This window comes from Anser anser (genome assembly GCF_964211835.1).
Source record: "Anser anser genome assembly, chromosome: 13".
NCBI lineage: Eukaryota > Metazoa > Chordata > Aves > Anseriformes > Anatidae > Anser > Anser anser.
This window is the reverse complement of record NC_139734.1, coordinates 23,448,185-23,467,469: the sequence shown is the minus strand read 5'-3', so window position 1 is coordinate 23,467,469 and position 19,285 is coordinate 23,448,185. Positions and strand designations below refer to the sequence as shown.

Sequence of the window (19,285 nt, the reverse complement as noted above, 5' to 3'; positions counted from 1 at the left end):
GTGACTTGAACCTGAATTTCCTTGACTTCGTCTTATTTCTATTCTTCCTTCCTCAATCTCTTACACTGAGTCATGACTAGCTCTGTCTTGGAAGGCTCAGAGCAGTTATCCATGGTTTGATTTCAGCTGCTACCTCCATACCTTTCCCTAGGGCAGAAGTAACGTTGACATGAGTTCTGCCCCACTAAGCGTGGTCCAGTGTCAGTGTGGGGCTCACAGGTGAAGAGTGACAACCTGTATATCCCCAGGTACAAACTTTGGTTTCCTCTCTGGTCCATTCATTGTGCAAAAATCTGTACAAAATTTTATGCCGGGAGACTAAGACAAGGGTATACAATGGGAGGATTTTTCTGGTGCTGCACACTTGCTTGTGACTTAACATAAGTTGTAAAAGAGGTTAAATGAAAGCAGTGAAACCACCGGTTTCGGTACCACTTTGTCTCCCTGATTCTGCCACTCTCCCTTAGCAAAGCAGAGATGATTTGTGGCTTTGCAGTCCCTCTCGTCAGTCACCTCCTGTTTGTAAGCCTGAAGCTGGACCACAGTCTAAGACGTCACTTCCCTGCACAGAGGCATTGAAGCCATGTGCTGTTGGGAGGGCAAGTGAGGCACTAACTAGTGGCTGAAAAGGTCTGAGTGGCTGTCACATTCCTCTTCAGAGCATTGTTGCCCTTCAAAGAAAAGGTTTCTAGGGCAGGCTGCTTTGAAATGCAGGTAGCAAAAATAGCCTGTGCTTCCCTTCTGCAAGTCTAACCCTCAAAGTTGCCACAGGGTAGCAGTGAGTATGCTGCACAAAGGGGCTATCTGCAAAGGATGAGGGTAGAATCCTTTCTGAATTTGTCTCTGGAGACCTGACTTTCCTGACTCTATTGGGATATCACAAATGGAATTAAGACAGTTAAAATAAACAACTGTAGTTGCCCATGGGCACTTCCATCAGTTTCGGTCAGCCTGAGGGATAAGGGAACAAATTATACATGCCAAACAGAAATGAAAAGAGGCTAAAGTGCATGACTCATTGTCTCCTCAAGGTAAATGAGCTGGACTTGCTTGGCCTATCAGGGCAGAGTGCTGCAGACACTGTGCTGTAGTCAGTGTCAGGCTCAATGTGCCCCCCCTGACCTGGAAGTATTCACATCCATTTAAACCTCCCTGAAAAAGACCAACATGTACTTTAACCACAGTCTTCTGTGGGCTACTTTGTTAAAACAGCAGTAATGTTATCCCCTGCATTCTCCTTGATGCTGGGTTCCTTGTGAGCAAGACCCAGTCTCACAGCTCGAGTGGGACGCACGTGCGTGTATCATGGCATGGTTTGGTTCATGGCATGGTTGCGAGCACGCCCACCCAAGCACAGAAGAGAGGGAAAGTAGGAGCAAAGAGGGAACAAAAGGCAATTGCCACATCACAAGCAAACTGTGTCTCTTTTTATTGAAATAGTTACAACCGTAGCTCTGGAAAAAAAACTGAATGCCTCTGTAGTGTTCGTGTGTGCGGAAAATGATGGCAGGTGGTTTGTACTACAATTATATATACCATTCATCATATAAGGGCCACCAACGTGAGCTGGGACAGAGAATGCCACATCTGAGAGTTAAACACTCTGAACATGACAAATCATTTTCTATACACCTTGTAAAGTGGACTTGGGGCTCCCTCCATCCCTACAGGAATGGTGTGTGAACTTCGAGTGCTGGGCCAGCTCACAGGCACTGACTGTCACTGACATCTGGAAGATACTTACTGGATCATTTTACAAAGGTGATTTCCCCTCTGTGCAAGGGCTGAACCACAGCTGATGCCAAGCAATCCCAGGCATGGCTATGGCATACACTTGGCAACCTGCACGGGGCACTTACTGCACAAGGATAGCCATTTGATCACTAAGATTCATGTATTTCTCTTGTCCTTCACCCATTCACTAGTAACTGAGTAAAAGCGCTGTCTCTCTCTGAGAGAAACCACTGTAGAAAACTCTCACGTAACTTTCAAATGAAACATTCTGAACATTTTAACCTTTGAGACTTTTCCCATCATTTTCTTAATGCCAGTCAAGCTAATGTGGTGCTCTTAGCTTCTTTTTAGAGTGCAGCTAGCAGCATCAAAATCCTCTAAGTCGCATCACAGCAAAAGCCATTCTGAGCATTGTCTTGAGTAGAATCATGGGGATGCTCCAGGAGTTTACTGGCTGCATTGCTTTAGTGGTACAACAGGCTTCTTAACACATCCCTGCCTGTCACTTTTCCATATTTAATTCTGCTGGACTGCACTGGGCTATGCACTTTGATGAGTGGGATCTCATTACTACTCTAACACAGCATCAATGCTGTCAAAGCCTGGACAGTCAGCCTATACAGTGTCTGTCAGCTTTCTGGCTAGGTGGGACTTTGCTGCAGCATCCACTTAACAACATTCCTGACTACTTCCACAGCTCCTTAACTTCATGCTGAAGCCAAATACTGCTTGAGTCCTCCTCAGAATGACTAGGGATTTGATTAGGATTCCCATTCATACTGCCTCTGGAAAGGGCTGTCTGAAATGTCACCATCATTCACAGAAAAATGTCACCTTTTACTGAGACTGAAATGACCATCTGCTCCCAGAGAATACCATAGAAGACAAATATTCATAGCCCTTCTGAAGTGACAGAACTAGTGCCCTTTATAGTAACTGTGGCTCTGTCAAATGCTAGCTTTGGAGGAGGTATGACAAGGGACAATCAATATAAACTTGGAAAAAAACAAAAACAAAAACATCTTGGGGTTAAACATTATACGTGCCTTGTCAGTGAAAGCTGGGCTTTAGGCTCCATCTGGTGTTTCTGCCTCAAGCAATAATGAACGCAAATTGTTACCGCGGGGGGACAAAAGGAAGATGAGCAGAGAGAGGAAGCAGTGTTTTGTGGGATAGGGGTGAAGGGTCTTCTTTTGGATGAATGAACAGCACTAACTGTTCATGTAACAATGAACAGCAAATAGTAGAGAATTTTGTGCAAGCTTAAATTCTTTAAACTAATGCTGATGGAGTATTTGCTGTCCTGATTCTCCAGTCATCCACACACATTGGTGACTGGAGAAAACAAAGCAGAGTTTCCCTTTCCTGCTTTAAAAAGACATGGATCAGACTCTGTACATCAGCTAATTCAGGGATGGAGTCTGGTGGCATTCAGACCACTTGACACCTAGTCGGTGAAGTCTCTGAAGTATAAAAAGCATGTAAAGGAAAAACAAGATGCCCTCCCCCCCAGCCCAATCAAAATGAACTGTAAACCCCAACATTATATTACATACACATTAGAGTAACTTTACACTTATTGCCAGTGCAGCCCACTAGATTCTTCACACCTTGATCATATCTTACAGAATATTTTCTGCTGCATATACACAAAAAATATTCAGTTCTCCCACAGCCTTCTCTCTAGACAAACATCTCTTCTGCAAATGCAACTGCATCACACTCCTCCGTGGTCACCTCTGCCAGTGGCTGGCTCCTGAGCCACTCCATCCTGCTCCGAAGAAGTTCATTTTCCACTGCTTCTGCCTCAGCCATGGGACAGGTCTTGGTTTCATCGTGTTTGAAATATTCCCTGACAGTGTTTCGAATGGAGGCAGGGAGGATGATACGGATGGTGTGGCTGAATGTGTTGAAGCCCTTACTCTGGGCTGGTGCCTGCACCACTTCCACTGGCTTGCTCTCCAGCTCACTGGGAGTGGAGGCACTTCGGGGACTCTCTTTGTGCTCTGCCTCTAAGGACAGGCTTGTTGGTTCATGGTGGTGTCGCCTGGAGGTGGACTGGAGGACAAGGGGGGTATTCTGCCCATAGAAAACTGTCTGGGGGATATGGACTCTCACAGTCTGCAAGCTCTTAGACAGGCTTTGCTCATTGCTGCTACTGGGTGAGTCGCTGCTGCTGGTGTTTGCCTTGGAACACTCCTCTTCCTCTTCCACTGGAAACCCCCGACAGCTTTCTTTATTTGGGGCCATGTAAAAAGTTATCTTGGTGCGCTTCAGGCTTTCCTGACTTGGAGGGCAGTCATCAATGCTTTTGATTTCAATGTGCTTCACCGCCTTCTCCCTGTACTGCTGTTGGCTGATCGGTGGGAATTTCTCACTGGTTGGGGTGCCAGTTGAGGGCTCGGGATTTTGTTCTAGCTCTTTGGCACAATCCTGGCTTCTGAGCACTGGACCAGAGCCCCCTGCACAACTCAGCTGTCTCTCCTCCTTTTCCCAGTCAGTGTTGGTAAGTGGGCTTCCCTCTGCAGCTCTGCTGACAGATGCAGAACTTTTCCTCTCCCCCCCGAAATGGCTGCTGTCTACAGCCTTGGGTTCATACTCATGGAAACTGTCCAGTTCACACAGATGTAAGGGCATAGGAGAGGTGAAAGACTTGTGCCACTCTTTTGGGGACCTCTTGGCAATCTTGGGAGACACGGCATGAAGTCTGGCAGACGTGCCAAACATGAATGGCAGGGAGGAGACATCTGTAGGACTAACAGCTGATGACTCTGAGCAGTAGGAGAAAGCACTGTCTAAGGAGCTAAGTGAGGAGGCAGATGGGGACGTGGTGGTGGAGGACAGACTAGAGAAGCTGGACCTGTTGGACAGGCTGGATTTCTTCACCCTAGAGCTGGTCTGAGGTGACTGCCACAAATTCTGCCTGACCTTATTACCCCCAGGGCTTAGGCCTTCGTCAATCAACTTCTGGCTCTCCACCTGTAGTTGCTTGAGCCTGTGGATGTAGTCTGTATGGCTGTGCATGATGGTCGCATCACAGCTAGACTGGCGAGCCACAGGCTCATGGCTCTGAGCAGGAAGCTGGGAGCTAAGGCAGACACTGGGCTCTGACGAGCACCGGTCCCTGGCTGGGCTGAGTGAGCGTATTGAGCCAATGGAGCAGAAGGAGCCCTCCTCTTCTAGGAGGTCATAGCTATCCGCACTGGTGTTATTCTGGGCTTTGCTTTGGTAGCAGGCTGTGATCTCACTGAACAAGTCCCAGTCTTCTTGCTCCTCATCGAGTAACAAGCTGCTGGATTGTTCAAAAATGGCATCTGTTTCAGGTACCAGGCAATGCTTTGGTCTTTCTGGGTCACAAGCAGAAAATTCCAGCTCATCGGAGGAATCATCATTCTGAGCCAAGCCTATGCCTAGGGCAGAGAACACAAATTAATCTGCTGCCTATGTCTCCCAACTCCATACAGCACCTTACAATCAAGGCAGGGGAAAATATTATCATCTGCATTTTGCTGACAGGAAAGCAAAGATGATCTATTATTTTCCCAGGGACTAGAACAGTACTGGGAACAATACCAAAAATTCTGGGTTGACAACCCAGGATTGTTAACAACTGGATCTTTTTTCCATTCAACCTTTTGGTTTAGCTCTACAGAACTAATCTGGAAGATTGCTGGACCATGGCATTGCTAAGGCTACACTAAATTCCTGTGATAGTGCTTTAATCTGGAATGGCTGGAATAGGTTGAACAGCAGCCACAGAGAAAGACAATCGTTCAGGGACACGTTTGAGGTGTCACACCTCAGCCCTCTGTTTTCCCCTTGCTTTTTGCCTATGTCTTACAGGGCAAGGGAAAATCCAAACCTGTTGTTTTTCAGTGCTTTTCTTTGGCAGTGAAGGAGAAACAAACTCTTCTGCATGAAGAGTTTATCTATTAAAAGATTTTAACCTTTTCTTGAAGATACAGTACCACAAACTTACCCAGAGATTCCTCAGAGTTTCTGGACTTCTTTTTATCTGATCTTTGAAACAAGGAAGCAATGTCACCTCCAAAAATCTCTGCTGAGTTTTCAATCAGAAACTGCACTAACATAGCTACCTGGCAAAGACATGAATTTACAGTCAGTTTCATGAATATATAGCAAATCAAATAAGTCCCCAAAAGTTCTTTTTTCTTTGACAAAGATGCAATTTCCTACAGAATCTTTTGCTCAAAAAGCTGTTAAGGATGCAGCAATACTTATTTATTAACTACACCTGGGGCAGGAATATGAACTGTGTGCGTTGGTGAAGTGAGCCAGATACAGAACATTCTATGATTTTCCTTACTATTGGTAACACCTCACAAAACACAAGCAAGCATTCCTCCCCTCTGATACTCTATCATGTTTATTGCTCACTTTGTCTCTGTGAGACCAGCTGAACTGGCAGTGTCTAACTTCAGCTGCCCCATCTTTCTTGAACATGCTTGTCCAGAAAGTACTTTATCTGGTAAAGCAACCATGGCTTCCCTTTCCATCCTACATAACCTGAGTAGCTAAACTGACCCACTAGCTTGGGCATGACTGCACAGGGGAAAGGATGACGCTCAGATGCCACTCAGCTTACAATATCCCTGATAACTATGCCTCCATTTAGTCTACAAAATACAGTGCCCATAGAAAGTGGTAAAATGGAAAGACAATCATGAGGCCAAACCTATGAAAAATTACCTTCTTTGTAGACCTGCTCTCCTCCTCAGGCCCAGTGGGACTAGGTAGCCACAGCATATTGGGTGCTATACAAAGAGCCAGGTTAAAGGCATTCATCTGATTCACACCAGAATTCTGCTCAATCTGATGAAGAACTCCAAAGAGGTGTCTGAGTAAGATGAGGTTGGCGTCTGGGAGCTGATTGACTAGGCTGTTAAGGGAGTGATAACAGAAAAACAGCAAATGTAACAGACTGTAAAAATCTGGTCTTCAAATATTGGAGGTTGCTTCCCAAAGCTTTTGTCCCCTTCTGCTCTTTTGTAACCAGTCTGAGACATTCTCATCTGATACTAAAGTAAGACACTTCCCTCTTCAAAGTATGTGAGAGCCACAGTTTTACATTCATATTGCCCAACCATTCTGTTCACAAAGCCTTAGGGGCAGACCAAGGGACTTACACCCAGAACTTGTGGGTAGAAGTCCACAGTGTCTTAACAAAATAAAGACCACCCAAAGGAGTTGCATACAGCTCCATGCCAGAAGCGCATGAGACAATGCCATTGCCTGTGTCCTATGCTATAGAGACAATGCAAGAAGGAGATCCAGGTCAAACAGCAAGGTTCAAAAGCCACTAACAAGAAGAGATTCAATATACTGCTTAGCCCGCTTGCTCCTAATACACTTTTCTTGCTTGCGGCAGCAGTTTCAAGGCAGTAGAGCTGTCTTCAAGGTTCCAGTCACCATCCTGGTAGGGCTATATCTTCTAACTGCCAATATGATTATCTTTATTTTGTGCTCATAGAAAAAAAGTTACCATTGTTAAAGATCTAATTCCACTAATATTTGATGTACTTCCGGTGACTGAACTACTGTGGTTTTTCAGTTTGCTGGTTCTGGTAATTTGAATTGGTCATCAGAAAAGAATTTTCTTTTTCTGTGTCAGAAATGTTAACAAAAGACCAGTGAAAGGTTTTGACCAGTGACACTGGCAACCAGCAACAGCTCTACTGTGGCCTGGAGCAGCAACAGAAGTCTCCCAGAAGATGAAGTCTATGATTAGGGCCCTACATTTCCCCTTCTCCCACCAAAAGAAGCTTTTACAAAGCTTTTACAAAGGTTTTTACAAACCTTTTGATAGCTTCAATTTTATGTGCCCGATTTTCTGTATCCACAGCTTCCATCCACAGTCCGTGCATGTCTGAGGATAGAACACTGTCAGGTATATTTCGGAGAAAATCCTGAATTAAATATATATATGCAGAGCAGTCTGGTCAGTTTTGAATTCCTTGTTTTGGTTTCATGATGCATATAGTTAGTGTTTATTCATATTAAGAAGATAAAATGAGATGCGACACAAATACATTTCTCCTTCCCTCCCCACTTCCACCAAGCTCTTCATTTGCAGCACTGCAGAACTGTGTTTATAGTTTATGGCAGAAGAACATGCTCATGCCTGCCCCTCTTCCAGAACAGGGTTGATCTCTGCTACAGTAGGCCAAGGACTGGTATCTAAGGCTATGCATAGTCTGTCTGAAATATTTTTAATCAATAAGGATTGCCGTTTTTATGAGAGGACTTTGTAACAACTTAACATACATTTTGCATTGTAAAATGCCTGAATATCCTCCCAGTCAACGGCTTTTTATATTAGGCCAACTGGAACAAGAGGTAAGAATGTTTCTGGCACTGAATTGTCTGAATTGTTCTGACCACATTTAATTGACAATGCAAAAGATAGGCTTTTTCTTATCAAAAGTTGTTGTCTTAGTACAAGCTTTATCCCCCATTAACTACAATGCCTCTGCTTGGACTTGGCAGCAGTTTTCCTCTTGCTTGCTGTCTGATTAGAGGGTGAAGGCTCAGAGCCTAGATTGTACAAGCCATCTCCTTTGCACGGCCTCTCTGTGGGGAATACAGAGTGGCTGCAGTCAAATGGCACTAGTCCTCCCACATCTCCCTCCACGCTCTTCCACGTGTCCAAAAAGGACAAAAAAACAATTACACTGCTGTCACCACAAGGCTTCATGGACTGCTGCGTCCAGCATCTGAATTGCTGAGTTCAGGCACTGTCATGGTATTTGACACCGTGAAATAATTCCTGCGTAGAAGCCATGGTTATTTTGGAGGTAGATGTTACTAGAACTGCTGGTGAAGGCTGTTTTGTACAAGGGAGGTGCAAAATTAAACACTGTCCTGAGGGCCACTGCACATACCTGCACGTTAAAGCAACCACCACTGGGTCAGACAGATACCTTTGTGCACATAGAGGACAAAGCTGTCAGCTGAGAATGTGCCTCGCTAGAAATGGTTTGTGCAACCCCCCTGCCCTGCCCTGCTTTGAATCATCCCTCCCCATAAAGACTCACGTTGCTTTCTTACTAAAAGAAGGAAGGCATGATTAGCTCAGACAGGTGAGTTACTTGGCCCAACATACCGTGATGACAGCTGCAGCCACAAAGACTGACTCTCCGTCCACCTGGACATCATCTCCAGAGTTCAGCTTCTCTTTCAATTCCTTGCAAGTCTTGGCATTGGCAGAGCGTCTGAAAATGCCCCTAGTGGAGGGACCTTCATGGTACAGCAGGAGCAGCATATCCTAAGAGAAAGCTCAGTTATACATAAGAACCTAATACTTTATCCTGTTGTTTGTGTATGTTATCCCTCACATACAATTAGTGTAAGACCTAGTCAGCACTGGGAAGAGGATAGACGCAGGAGAGGTTTGTCATGACTTAAACAGGGACAAGAGCCTGTCACCTTAGTTGCACGTACAGTTCACATGGGTGCTCCTATCCTGTGGCAAGCAAGAGTCCAGTGGACTCTTGCAGTGAATGAGATTTAGACGATGTAGATGTATGTAGTCCACTGACACCACAGGCAAATGCTGGTTGTCTTCTTTAAATTCTTGACCGAACGCATCACATTTATGTCAGAATGAACAGCCTAGGCTGCTCTTTACCATGATTGGCTTGGGAAGGATCCCATCAGGACAGACAGAGGATAGAGACAGGCCAAAGAGCTTCCGTGGGGTGGTAGGCGACTGTGAAGGAGGGCTGTCTGTGGGTGTGCTGGTGCTACGGCGCAGGGCCCAGTCAATCAAGGACTTCTTCCTCTTGGTGTGTTTCTGCAGTGACTCTAAAAGGAAACAGACCTTCATTATACATGTGATCGTCCTTCCTACTGGCCAGTGACTGACCTGCAGGGGAGTCAAGAGTTCCCGGCAAAGCAAGAACTTTCTACCATCTCATCGATAATAAATACACCTTTAAGGGTGATAGTCAGGTAGAAACCACCGCAGTGAAAACACTTGTTCATCTCTCAACCATCATCAAAACTCTTATTCATTCACTGTTCTTTAGGGAACCTTACCATCTATGCAATGTTTGAATGCAGTTGAAAGCTACTCAGGAACTGAAAGCTAATTCTGAACATTTGCACCAACAAATTTAGCCCCTCTGCAATCCCATCCTCTATGCATGCAGTAAGGTATGGGAGTGACTCTGGGATACATGTACAATGCTTGGAAGAATTTGGTACCGCCACTGAAACAGAAAAATCTGTCTGGTTGTGAGGCACTTCTGCAGCTCCTACCTCTCTTCAGCTGCAATGGAACTTGGAGCCTGGGTTTCAGGACAAACTGACATTGTTTTTCTTTTGGAAGCTGCTCAAGGAAGGAGGTTTCTGACCCATCAGCCAGCAGGGTGTTATTGTTGGTTCCTTGTTGCTGGTCAACAGAATCTCGGAGAGAGTACAACGCGATGCTGAAAGGATGCTCGTGCCCTGTGGAACAAAGAGGTGTGTAAAGAGCAAGTAAAGATGCAGACTTACGTGAAAACAGATCTAAACCTGGGCAAGAGGAAGCAGCCACATCCAATGGCTCTCATTGCAGCCGGGCCTTTAAGCAATGTTGCTCAAAACCTCCACCTGAGGACTAAAGAGGCTAGGGTGCCTCTGTGCATGTATGATCATTGCTTTACAAATAAGTTCATCAAGTTAAACCTGGCCAGTCACTCTTCATTAGCAGCTCTTCAGAACATTATGGTTCAAGTCCTCAGTAATAGACTTATGAACCCCATTACACTAACAAAATACTGTACGCATTGCTCTGTGCTGCAGTCAGCTCCCTATGACAGTCTAGTATGTACTGGACAGATACAAAAAATAAGCATGTGGCATGAGGAGTTGGAAAACATCTTTAAGCACCCACAAATAAACTAACATGCAGTCTAATGAACACCAGAATAATAGTTTTAATATGACTATGTGGTCTTCAGAGCAAGATCTCCTGAATAAACTAACAGGCATAAACTTCTTTGGACAGCCTGGGGATATATTTATTGAGTTATCTCTGAAAATATAATGCAGCATTAATGCAGAGATTACTTGTTTGGTGTAACTAAGCAGTATGCTCTAGGACAACACTGTGAGCAATGGCTGAACCACTGACACATCCATCAGAGAAACAAGAAGCAGTTTAAATGCATCCAACAGCTTTGGTTTACATGTTGGGTAAATCACAGTATATCTTTGCTTCCCTCTCTGGTTAGATCTAAATAGTGAGCTGCTTAGTGCAAGTTCGGGCTGTCTATGAGTACTGTCAGTACTACCTTGCTCTCACCTAGCAGTAAGGACAAGAGAACAGGACCCTCCTGCTCTTTCGGTCCCTGACAGAACTGCAAACTCTCAAGAAGGTATTTAAAGAAAATGATCCTAAAACACCACCACCTTTCCCAGGAAAATTAACTAAAGTGTTCTGAATTTCAGGAAAAGTTCAAATTGGGATTGATTCTTAATTTATCTTAATGGCCGATACCTAAATATGGTTATATCATTGAATACAAACATAATAATAGAATTTATTATGTATTACAACAGGAAAAACAGAGACATGTTTTGCATTCTTTGCCAAATTAAATATTCTGCCTTATTTTAATTTTGCATTTAACCTTACACTTTGGTGTCTTGTTTTTGCCAACAGTTCACAAATGGAAATTATTATTATTGTTATTATTATTATTACAATTATTGGAAAACTCCAGCTTCAGTGATCGATGCTGAGTACTGAATAATCAAAATTCAGAGTTTTATTTTAAAATATTTATTGTTTTCTGGTATCATCTGCTACAGATTTCCATCACTCTCCTCCACTGTGACTGTCTTCAAAACCCTCTAAATATACACCTCCTTTCCCTCAAGCTTTGGGAGTTGCTATAAACAAAACACAAAATGTTAAAACGGAAACTTTTCAAATAAACAGCCTGCAAAGGGCATTGCCTTGGGTGTCCCATGTCTTTGTGTGAGATCAGATCAGTATTGGGTTAAAGTGGAGATTCAGAGGACAACTATAAGGAGCCTTATGAAACAAATTGGCTTTGATCTTCCATATAAAGATCTTCCATATAAAACAGTTTCATTATTTGTGAACTGCAATGCAATGAAAGATAAATAAGTACCACAAAAGTTAGATAAACATCTTATCTTCTTCATAAAAAGCATACAAGTCACCAGTGGATCCACCTAAAAATTCTGCATTCTTCTGTTACGTCCAGGAGAAAGCTGCTCAACTGCTTTCCCCTGGACCTACCATGCTTCTGCTGAGTGGCCTAACTGCAATGACTTGTTTTACTTCTCATAGGGCCTCAATACAAAATGCTGAGAAGGTGTCCGGAGATGCTCCTGATGATGTTTGGATGGACATCAGTGGATATCTCTATCACAGGTAGTGAAGGCAGACAGAGGCTGCCCCAGACCACAGGCACTGTCTGTAAGGAGCAGAAGCCTTCCAAGAAGTGCTGGACAGAATGACCAGTCACCAAGCAAATAGACCTGAAAGCTCATACCAGCAGCCGGAGGGATAGGAGCAAGCTTTCTTCTATGTCCTACCTACAGCCCCTTGCATCACAAGCACTGAAAGGAAAGAGATTCTTCATCCAGCTTAAAAATCTCCTGTAAATTTGGTTTGTCTACTGAGAAGTGTCATGATTTCAGATCCAGAAATGCACAGATTTGCTTGAAAAAGGGACGTAAGTGTGAAGATATTCAAAGATGTCAACATACCTTCATTAAATGTGTATCCTGACACCATAAGAGCCAAGTGACATTCTACATCAGCTTGATACGGTCCCCCTACAATTGCCTTTTTATGTGAAGAATGCACTGTTTGAGATATTTCTCTGCTACATAAACCAGTGTCATTTTTCACTTACTTCTGTGGTGCTAGAATTAAGAGAAAATGGGAGAGCTCTTACCAATGAGAGGGTAAGCAGGCTCATCTTTTCCTGAGATCACCCAGAGATGATGGTCATTCGTCCTGCCCTGGTGGTTGAAGAACAGAAAAGAGAAAAATATCAGGTGAAGCGGACCAGGATGAGGGTCCAAGGGGTTGCATTCTACTCAGAAAACAACAGACAGAGATAATGGCTGAACAGGCCCAGAAGCAGCAGACATGTATAGCTAACTGCAGGACACAGGGATGGGAGGGATGGGTGCTCTGGGTCACTCTGTCTGATAGAGAGTGGAAGGGAAAAGGTTCAGAAGAAGAATAGACTGAGCAGCATGAGGTTGTAAAACCACATAATGGTTTCCTGACCACCCACCCAGTAGGCTCTGAGTGAAGAAATCCCTTGACACAACCAGAGAAGCACTACCAGCCAAGTCGACATGCTTTTTCAGGAATGCTGGTGTCCCACACTGTATATGGAGAACGCAGAGTGCAGTACCATTTTCAGCCTCAACAGTCCAATGCATTTAGGTGTTGCTTCCAGGTCAGATTACAGATTGGCCTATTTGGGTTCTTGCTGTCCCAGCTATTCCCTACTTCCCCACCCCCTAGCATGCCACAGCACTGCCGTACTTGTATGATGTATTGGCATCACACGTTCTGCAAGCTGAAGAAAGACGAGAAATATTAATGTCTCTCTTAAGACTGCAATGCTATGGAGTATGCCCAGACACCTTTCCACAGAATTACACATAAGCATATGACACAATAGAAGTGATTTCCTTTTTACAGAAAGAGAATGAGACTTCCCAGGACTATTTCAGCATTGTGTTCCACACCTTTCCTTGGTATTATATTACTGGACACTGTAAAAGCTACCAAACACTGTAATTGCTGGACCATTGCAATCGGAAAGACTCATCTGATAACATCACTGATTTGTTCACTATTTCATGGCTATATTAATAATTTTTTGATAAGCTAGACTCAAGCCTAATGCTGGATCACCTTACAAAGTTTGAATTTAATGTAGGAACATAAGCATGTGTGTCTTTCTAAATTTTTGCATCCACACAAACTGATTTCTTCACCTTCTAGTCCAGAGAGTATCAATGTCTTGATGGTTAACTACAGCAAATGTAGACTTCTCCGTATCTGCACTGTCCCAAAACCTAGATGTTGCCCCTAGCTAAGATCTGGCAAATCTATGCAACAGTCACTTACAGGAAGTCCAATCTGTAGAAGCGTCTTCCTCATCACACTCTCTGCAGTTTCCACATTGGACACATTGACTGCAGTGGTCTAGAAAGGAAAAGAGGAAATGTAGGAAGCCATTAAGAAGGCATGAAGATTGGTTGCAGTTTCTTGTAGCTTGAAAATCTGGCAAAAAAATATCACTCATCTGTCTATTGTCTGTCTTTACTAAATGTTGATGTTTAGAACAGTTGTGTTAATTTGAACTACAATGGAATCACTGTTATAGGTGAGGGTTATACATTGTGAAAACTATTGTCAGCTACTTCCATCATTGGTTTATTAGCATACAAAGGCTTCATCCTGTAGAAAACAAAGGAACTGGGTGGTGTTCAGATACTGTATTTGATCACATTGGTATTTGACTGACAATAGTGCCATTGTTAGTTCAAAGGGTGAACATGGGATAAAGCTAATAAATCAAGAGGGCCTGGGGTCCCTCTCTGAGAGACGACTTGCTAAAAGGTAAAGGTGACCCACCAAGCTTGGTGTGAAGCCTAGAAATGAGTGCTATAAATATGAAGAGACCAGGACATATTCTAGTAAAATAGTTCAGGAGACTAAGCCAGTGATTCTTTCAGGATCAGTATCTTCACTTACTGCACTGAAAATAGGAATTACTGGGCACTCTACCACAAAACATCGCCAATTATGAAGTAAAGCAAAAGGAAAAGAGTACAGAAGCCAGAAGCCAAGAATAATTTTAAGACTTTACTATTCTTTGATAAGGGTCTGGATACCTCATGATTTCCCAACCCAAAACCCTCTGAGTGGGCTTCCAGCAGGAAGTGTGCAGCTGCATAGATATGCACCCTCTAAAACCTTTTCAGGTGGGACTCGAATTTTAAACAAGGATAGCTGTGGCAGCAACAGCTGCTGTAGTTTTACTTACAGATGAACAGTTATCAGCATCCAGCACAAAGATTTGAAGGGTTAGATTCTTCAGATATTCATTCTGTTTTATCTCACTGATATGCCTGAAAGTCAAAGGAAAGAGAGGGGAGAATACAATTTCCTAAGCAAACTCAAGAAGGACCCTAAAGTTTGGATCCAAGAGATGCAAGAGACCTGCTCCTTGGCACTGCAACAAATACAGAGTAACTACAACAGTAATAATAACATGCAATGTTTACAGAGTGGTCATGTGCTCTTACTAACTTATTAATCTTTCTTTGAGGCCCCAGGCTAGGAAAACCCCACATGGCAATGCTAATGCAGATAGACGTGCCTGGCTTAACACCTTCCATCATTCTTTGGATCATTATTGTTCTCCAAGAATCAGGAGATAACCTTTTCCCCTCTCTCTATCTATACAAACACTTCTGCCTGAATATTAGTGGAAATGACATATAGAAACATAACATTAAAAAGAAACAACTGGAGCCTCCAGATGCCATGAAATACAAACTTTAAATCAAATCAAAAAACATCTGAAGAATCAATACCAGGTATGACATTTCCACAGTGATTAGCAAAGCCAACCTCCAGCACCAAAGGAATAAAGATGCTCCAATAATAATATCTTCTAGTGGAGTTCATCTTTTCTGGACTGTAAACACTACTTTTGCTTTCACCAATGGATTCTACAATCAGGCTTCAAAGGTAGATTTTTCAAACAGTAGCTAGACACTCTCTGTGCTGAAAATCAGAGGGCAATTTGATATCAAGCATGACAAATTTCCTCTGAGTATTGTAGAGGAACCACCCCAAAGAAGGATAAAAGGAGAGTCACTTACCATAGTAATGCAGACAGCCATCGTTCCTTCACGTCAGCTGAGCTGAAGATAAAAAGGGAGGCAGATCATCAAACAAGTGCTGAGTGGGTAACAGCCTTTGGAAACTTTACCCAGTTTCATTTATATATAGCTGTAAGTCAAAGTTCCTTCCTGCAAAGCCCTGGAACAAAAGCACAGTCCTTTCCTACTTCTGTCCTATTTCAACGAACAATAATAACCATGACAAAAAAATCCCAAGAACAAACTAGACTACATTTCCCGCCCAGGCTGGCATATGTTCAGATAAGGAACAAATATCTTCCTGTGGTTCTGGAGTTAACTCATTTTGTGGGCCTTTATTATTTCTGAGGTGACCTTTAATTACAATTTTCTTTCTACTATTATTTCCTTTCCAATGTCTGCTGTTCTTAGAAGCTTCTGCTGCCAACATGGGTTACCCAGGTCTCAGTGACATGAAGGAATAGCAACTGTTTTTGAGTTTGGACTAAGACACAAATGGCTGCTTGCATGTCAGAGCATGAGTCCTAAGGCCAGGAATCCATCACCCAGAAGAGACCATCCTGACCCTTGGAAATTATGAGGCAGCAAGTGTGAAAGTAGGGTACGGTTCCCATTTCTTTTCCCACAAGGACAGCTGCCCCACAAAAGGAAAAGCATCAGGCTAGATCAGCCCTTTCTAGCCAAGTCAGCAGAACCCCTAAGGTCAGAATGACCCTTGAAGATTGATGGCCTCCCAGTTTCACAACCGACTGTGAAGCAGAGATGCCTGAGCTAGCAGCGACCTGAGCTCCTTGTGGATATACCAGCTCTAGATTCAATTTGGCCAGGCTAGACTGAGCTCAAGCAAAAAAAAAAAAGTCACACTCTTTTTGGTGAGCTTTATGAGCTCAGGAGCAGCACTTGAATAGCCTTTCAGATGGCATTTGGACATGATCTTGCTTCTCTCTAGCCTGCTTCACACTCCCCTGCATTTCTGACGTTTGGGTTAGCAAGGACTAAACAGGTCTGGACTGTGCTGCTTGTGCAGACCTATCTTGACAGTCCTTGTCATCTTTACAGGCTGTTGTTGTGGGCACAAGACATCCTGGATGATGACTCCAGGAGCAAGGTTTACCCAGGAGCTGCCCATGCCACATTAGTGGTGGATAAAGGCATTTAATCCCTGCACAAAGCCATCTGGCATTTTCATTAATGTAACTAAACCATCCTTTGTAGTGAAAAATTCCCAAACTAGGATTAATCTCCTACAGAAATGCCCAGAAAAGTAGTGGATGCCCCACCCCTGGAGGTGTTCAAGACTAGGCTGGATGTGTTCAAGACCCTTGGCAACCTGATCTAGTAGGTGGTGTCCCTGCCCATGGCAGGGGAGTCAGAACTAGATGCTCTTTAAGGTCTCTTCCAACCCAAGCTGTTCAATGATTCTATGAAATGTCTGCTGACAGGTGCTGAAACAACATGTATGTAGGTTACATGATGGCACAAGCCAGTTTGCTATGGCTGATTTGGATGTGATGTTCCAGTACGTTCTGCAGCAGGGCCAGCCCTTGTTACAACACCACTTGCAAGGCATGGTCCTCTAGTTTAAAAGTCTCTCAGGGACTAGCCTGCAGATACTTTTAAAATATGACTGTCTCCCAAGATCTAAATTTTTACCACACTGCCTAATATGAGTCATGCACTCAATGGGGAGAAGGGCTGTGGTAGAGTTCAGGGTCCTGCATCCTCAGTCATCATTTCTCTTGACACATGGAAGACTTGGGCAGCTGCCTGGTTGGAGAGAGGTCTGATGTCTGATGTGATACCTGAAGGTGACAACATAGTTGATGATAGGCCAGCCGATGACAAATGAATTCTCAGGACTCATCTTTTTCTCTGTCACTTCGCTGAGACAGGTGCTGGTCCACACTTCACTCAGATGTACCTGCTTTTTCAGCTTCAGGCTGGCAGAAGACCTGCAATTCAAATTACGAATTTCTTAAGCCATATTCTAACAACTATGCCTCCAACGTTTGTTCGTGCCACCGTCGTCCTGCAGATGCAGCAACACTAACAGTCCTCCAAAACTAAATGTCTGGGCATGTGGAGGCACTGCAGGAGAGTTTTGCAAGCGGATTTTGGTGTTGGCGGCTCCACTTGTGGCTTAGGGCAATGTGTTTCACTAGAATCACAGGCAGGTAATGATTTGGGCTAATTATTGTTGTAACCATGTGTTACATGAAACTGTGGCAGAAACAGTGAGACCAAGAATCAGTTTTCTGTACTTACTGTCTCTTGCCCTCATGGGATTTCTCCAAGAATCCCATGAGGAATAGGGCAAAAGCTACCTTTTCCTTCAGAAAAATGTAGTGAAACATTAATACCAAGAAGAATTTCTTTAGGTGGAAAGGGGAGATGCCGCATTTTAGATCCACATTTGTAAAGAAGAGTTGTTTTGATGCCCATTACACAGATAGCTCAGGGTCTAGCTTCAACAGCACGTACTGGGGAGAATGAGTTGAGTGCAAATGCCTTACTTGGACTTGGCGATGATCAGCATGTCACTGAACAAGATCAAATGTCTCTCCTGGGTCTGTAAGCCCACAGTTAGCTGTACTCGCTCATCCAGGATGAAAGTGGAGCCTGGGCTGCTGAACATCCAACTTGGCAGCCCATTGTCTGAATGGGAAGAGGACAGGGTAGTTTCCCTGGAAGAGGACAAAAATTGTATGACTGTCAGCAGCTTTTCTCATAAGGTTTTATGACTGAACACTGGTGACTATTTTGCAACAGCCTGTCATCAGCAGTGCTGACCATACAACAGGTCCCACACCACCATTTCCTGGGTCTACCCTCACCCTGCAGGTAGGATTGTGCTGAACTAACAAGCAATAGTTCTTGGCTGAGTCTTGTTCAAAGACCTTGTTTGTGTACCTGATCCCGACTGAACTAGCTAACCTCTGAGAAATGGCCCTATATTTATGTAGATCGAAAGTAACAGAGATCCTCCTGTCTCTACACAGACAAAAATGTGCATCTTGCCTGCAGGCAAGGGTGCATGTAAAACAGATACTTGCCATCCCTCCACCCCTCTGCAATACTTCTCTAGTTGGAGGGCAGTCTCTATACAGGCAAATCAGAAAACACATGAAATTTAGGGGTACTACTTTTGACATCATTAGTCTAACTCAATTTCCACCAATCTCATAATGAGGCCTCTTTGATTTCAAGGGAGTGAGATTAAAGCTAGCTATTAACTGCTTTTGAAAATCATTCCCCAGTTACAGAAAAACTACATTCTTCCCTCCTCACCACAGTCACCAACAAGTGAAGTCTTGGCTTATACATCTGTTGCCATTGCAAGTGAGAAGCTAAATCACCTTTAAACTTGCTATTAAAAGCTTTCCATGTGCATTAACTGAGCAGTGGGAGCCACATCATCACACAAGCTCAGCAGTGGACTTCCTAAAGCTGGAGGAGTTACACAGCTTTGTAAACATAACAGCAGGATAGCAAAAAAAATCTCACCGATATTCTGGTGGCCTAAGCAAAGATGACATTGTACCAGCTCCTTCCACAGCAATCCATCATGAGAAATGTTTAAAGTTTCCCTCCCTCACAAGGATATTCTTCAGCCAAATAAAGTCAAGAATTTGTTTCCCTCGCTCTCTTTTTT

At 43.7% G+C, this 19,285-nt stretch overlaps 1 protein-coding gene across 1 annotated transcript in view; it reads right to left on the bottom strand.

The window, feature by feature from the left end:
* Positions 1 to 1,405: 1,405 nt before the first annotated feature.
* LOC310880589 (rho GTPase-activating protein 20-like) overlaps positions 1,406 to 19,285 on the bottom strand; it is a 39,002-nt gene continuing 21,122 nt past the window's right edge. Inside the window, exons 3-15 of the mRNA XM_083796674.1 lie at positions 18,147 to 18,317; positions 17,436 to 17,585; positions 15,634 to 15,675; positions 14,790 to 14,874; positions 13,868 to 13,945; positions 12,672 to 12,738; positions 10,015 to 10,203; positions 9,383 to 9,558; positions 8,858 to 9,019; positions 7,552 to 7,661; positions 6,445 to 6,634; positions 5,714 to 5,831; positions 1,406 to 5,144 (exon numbers count right to left, since the gene is read on the bottom strand). Of these exons, the coding sequence (XP_083652800.1) occupies positions 3,418 to 5,144; positions 5,714 to 5,831; positions 6,445 to 6,634; positions 7,552 to 7,661; positions 8,858 to 9,019; positions 9,383 to 9,558; positions 10,015 to 10,203; positions 12,672 to 12,738; positions 13,868 to 13,945; positions 14,790 to 14,874; positions 15,634 to 15,675; positions 17,436 to 17,585; positions 18,147 to 18,317 (3,265 nt within the window). The 3' untranslated portion in view covers positions 1,406 to 3,417. The remainder of the gene's footprint in view (positions 5,145 to 5,713; positions 5,832 to 6,444; positions 6,635 to 7,551; positions 7,662 to 8,857; positions 9,020 to 9,382; positions 9,559 to 10,014; positions 10,204 to 12,671; positions 12,739 to 13,867; positions 13,946 to 14,789; positions 14,875 to 15,633; positions 15,676 to 17,435; positions 17,586 to 18,146; positions 18,318 to 19,285) is intronic.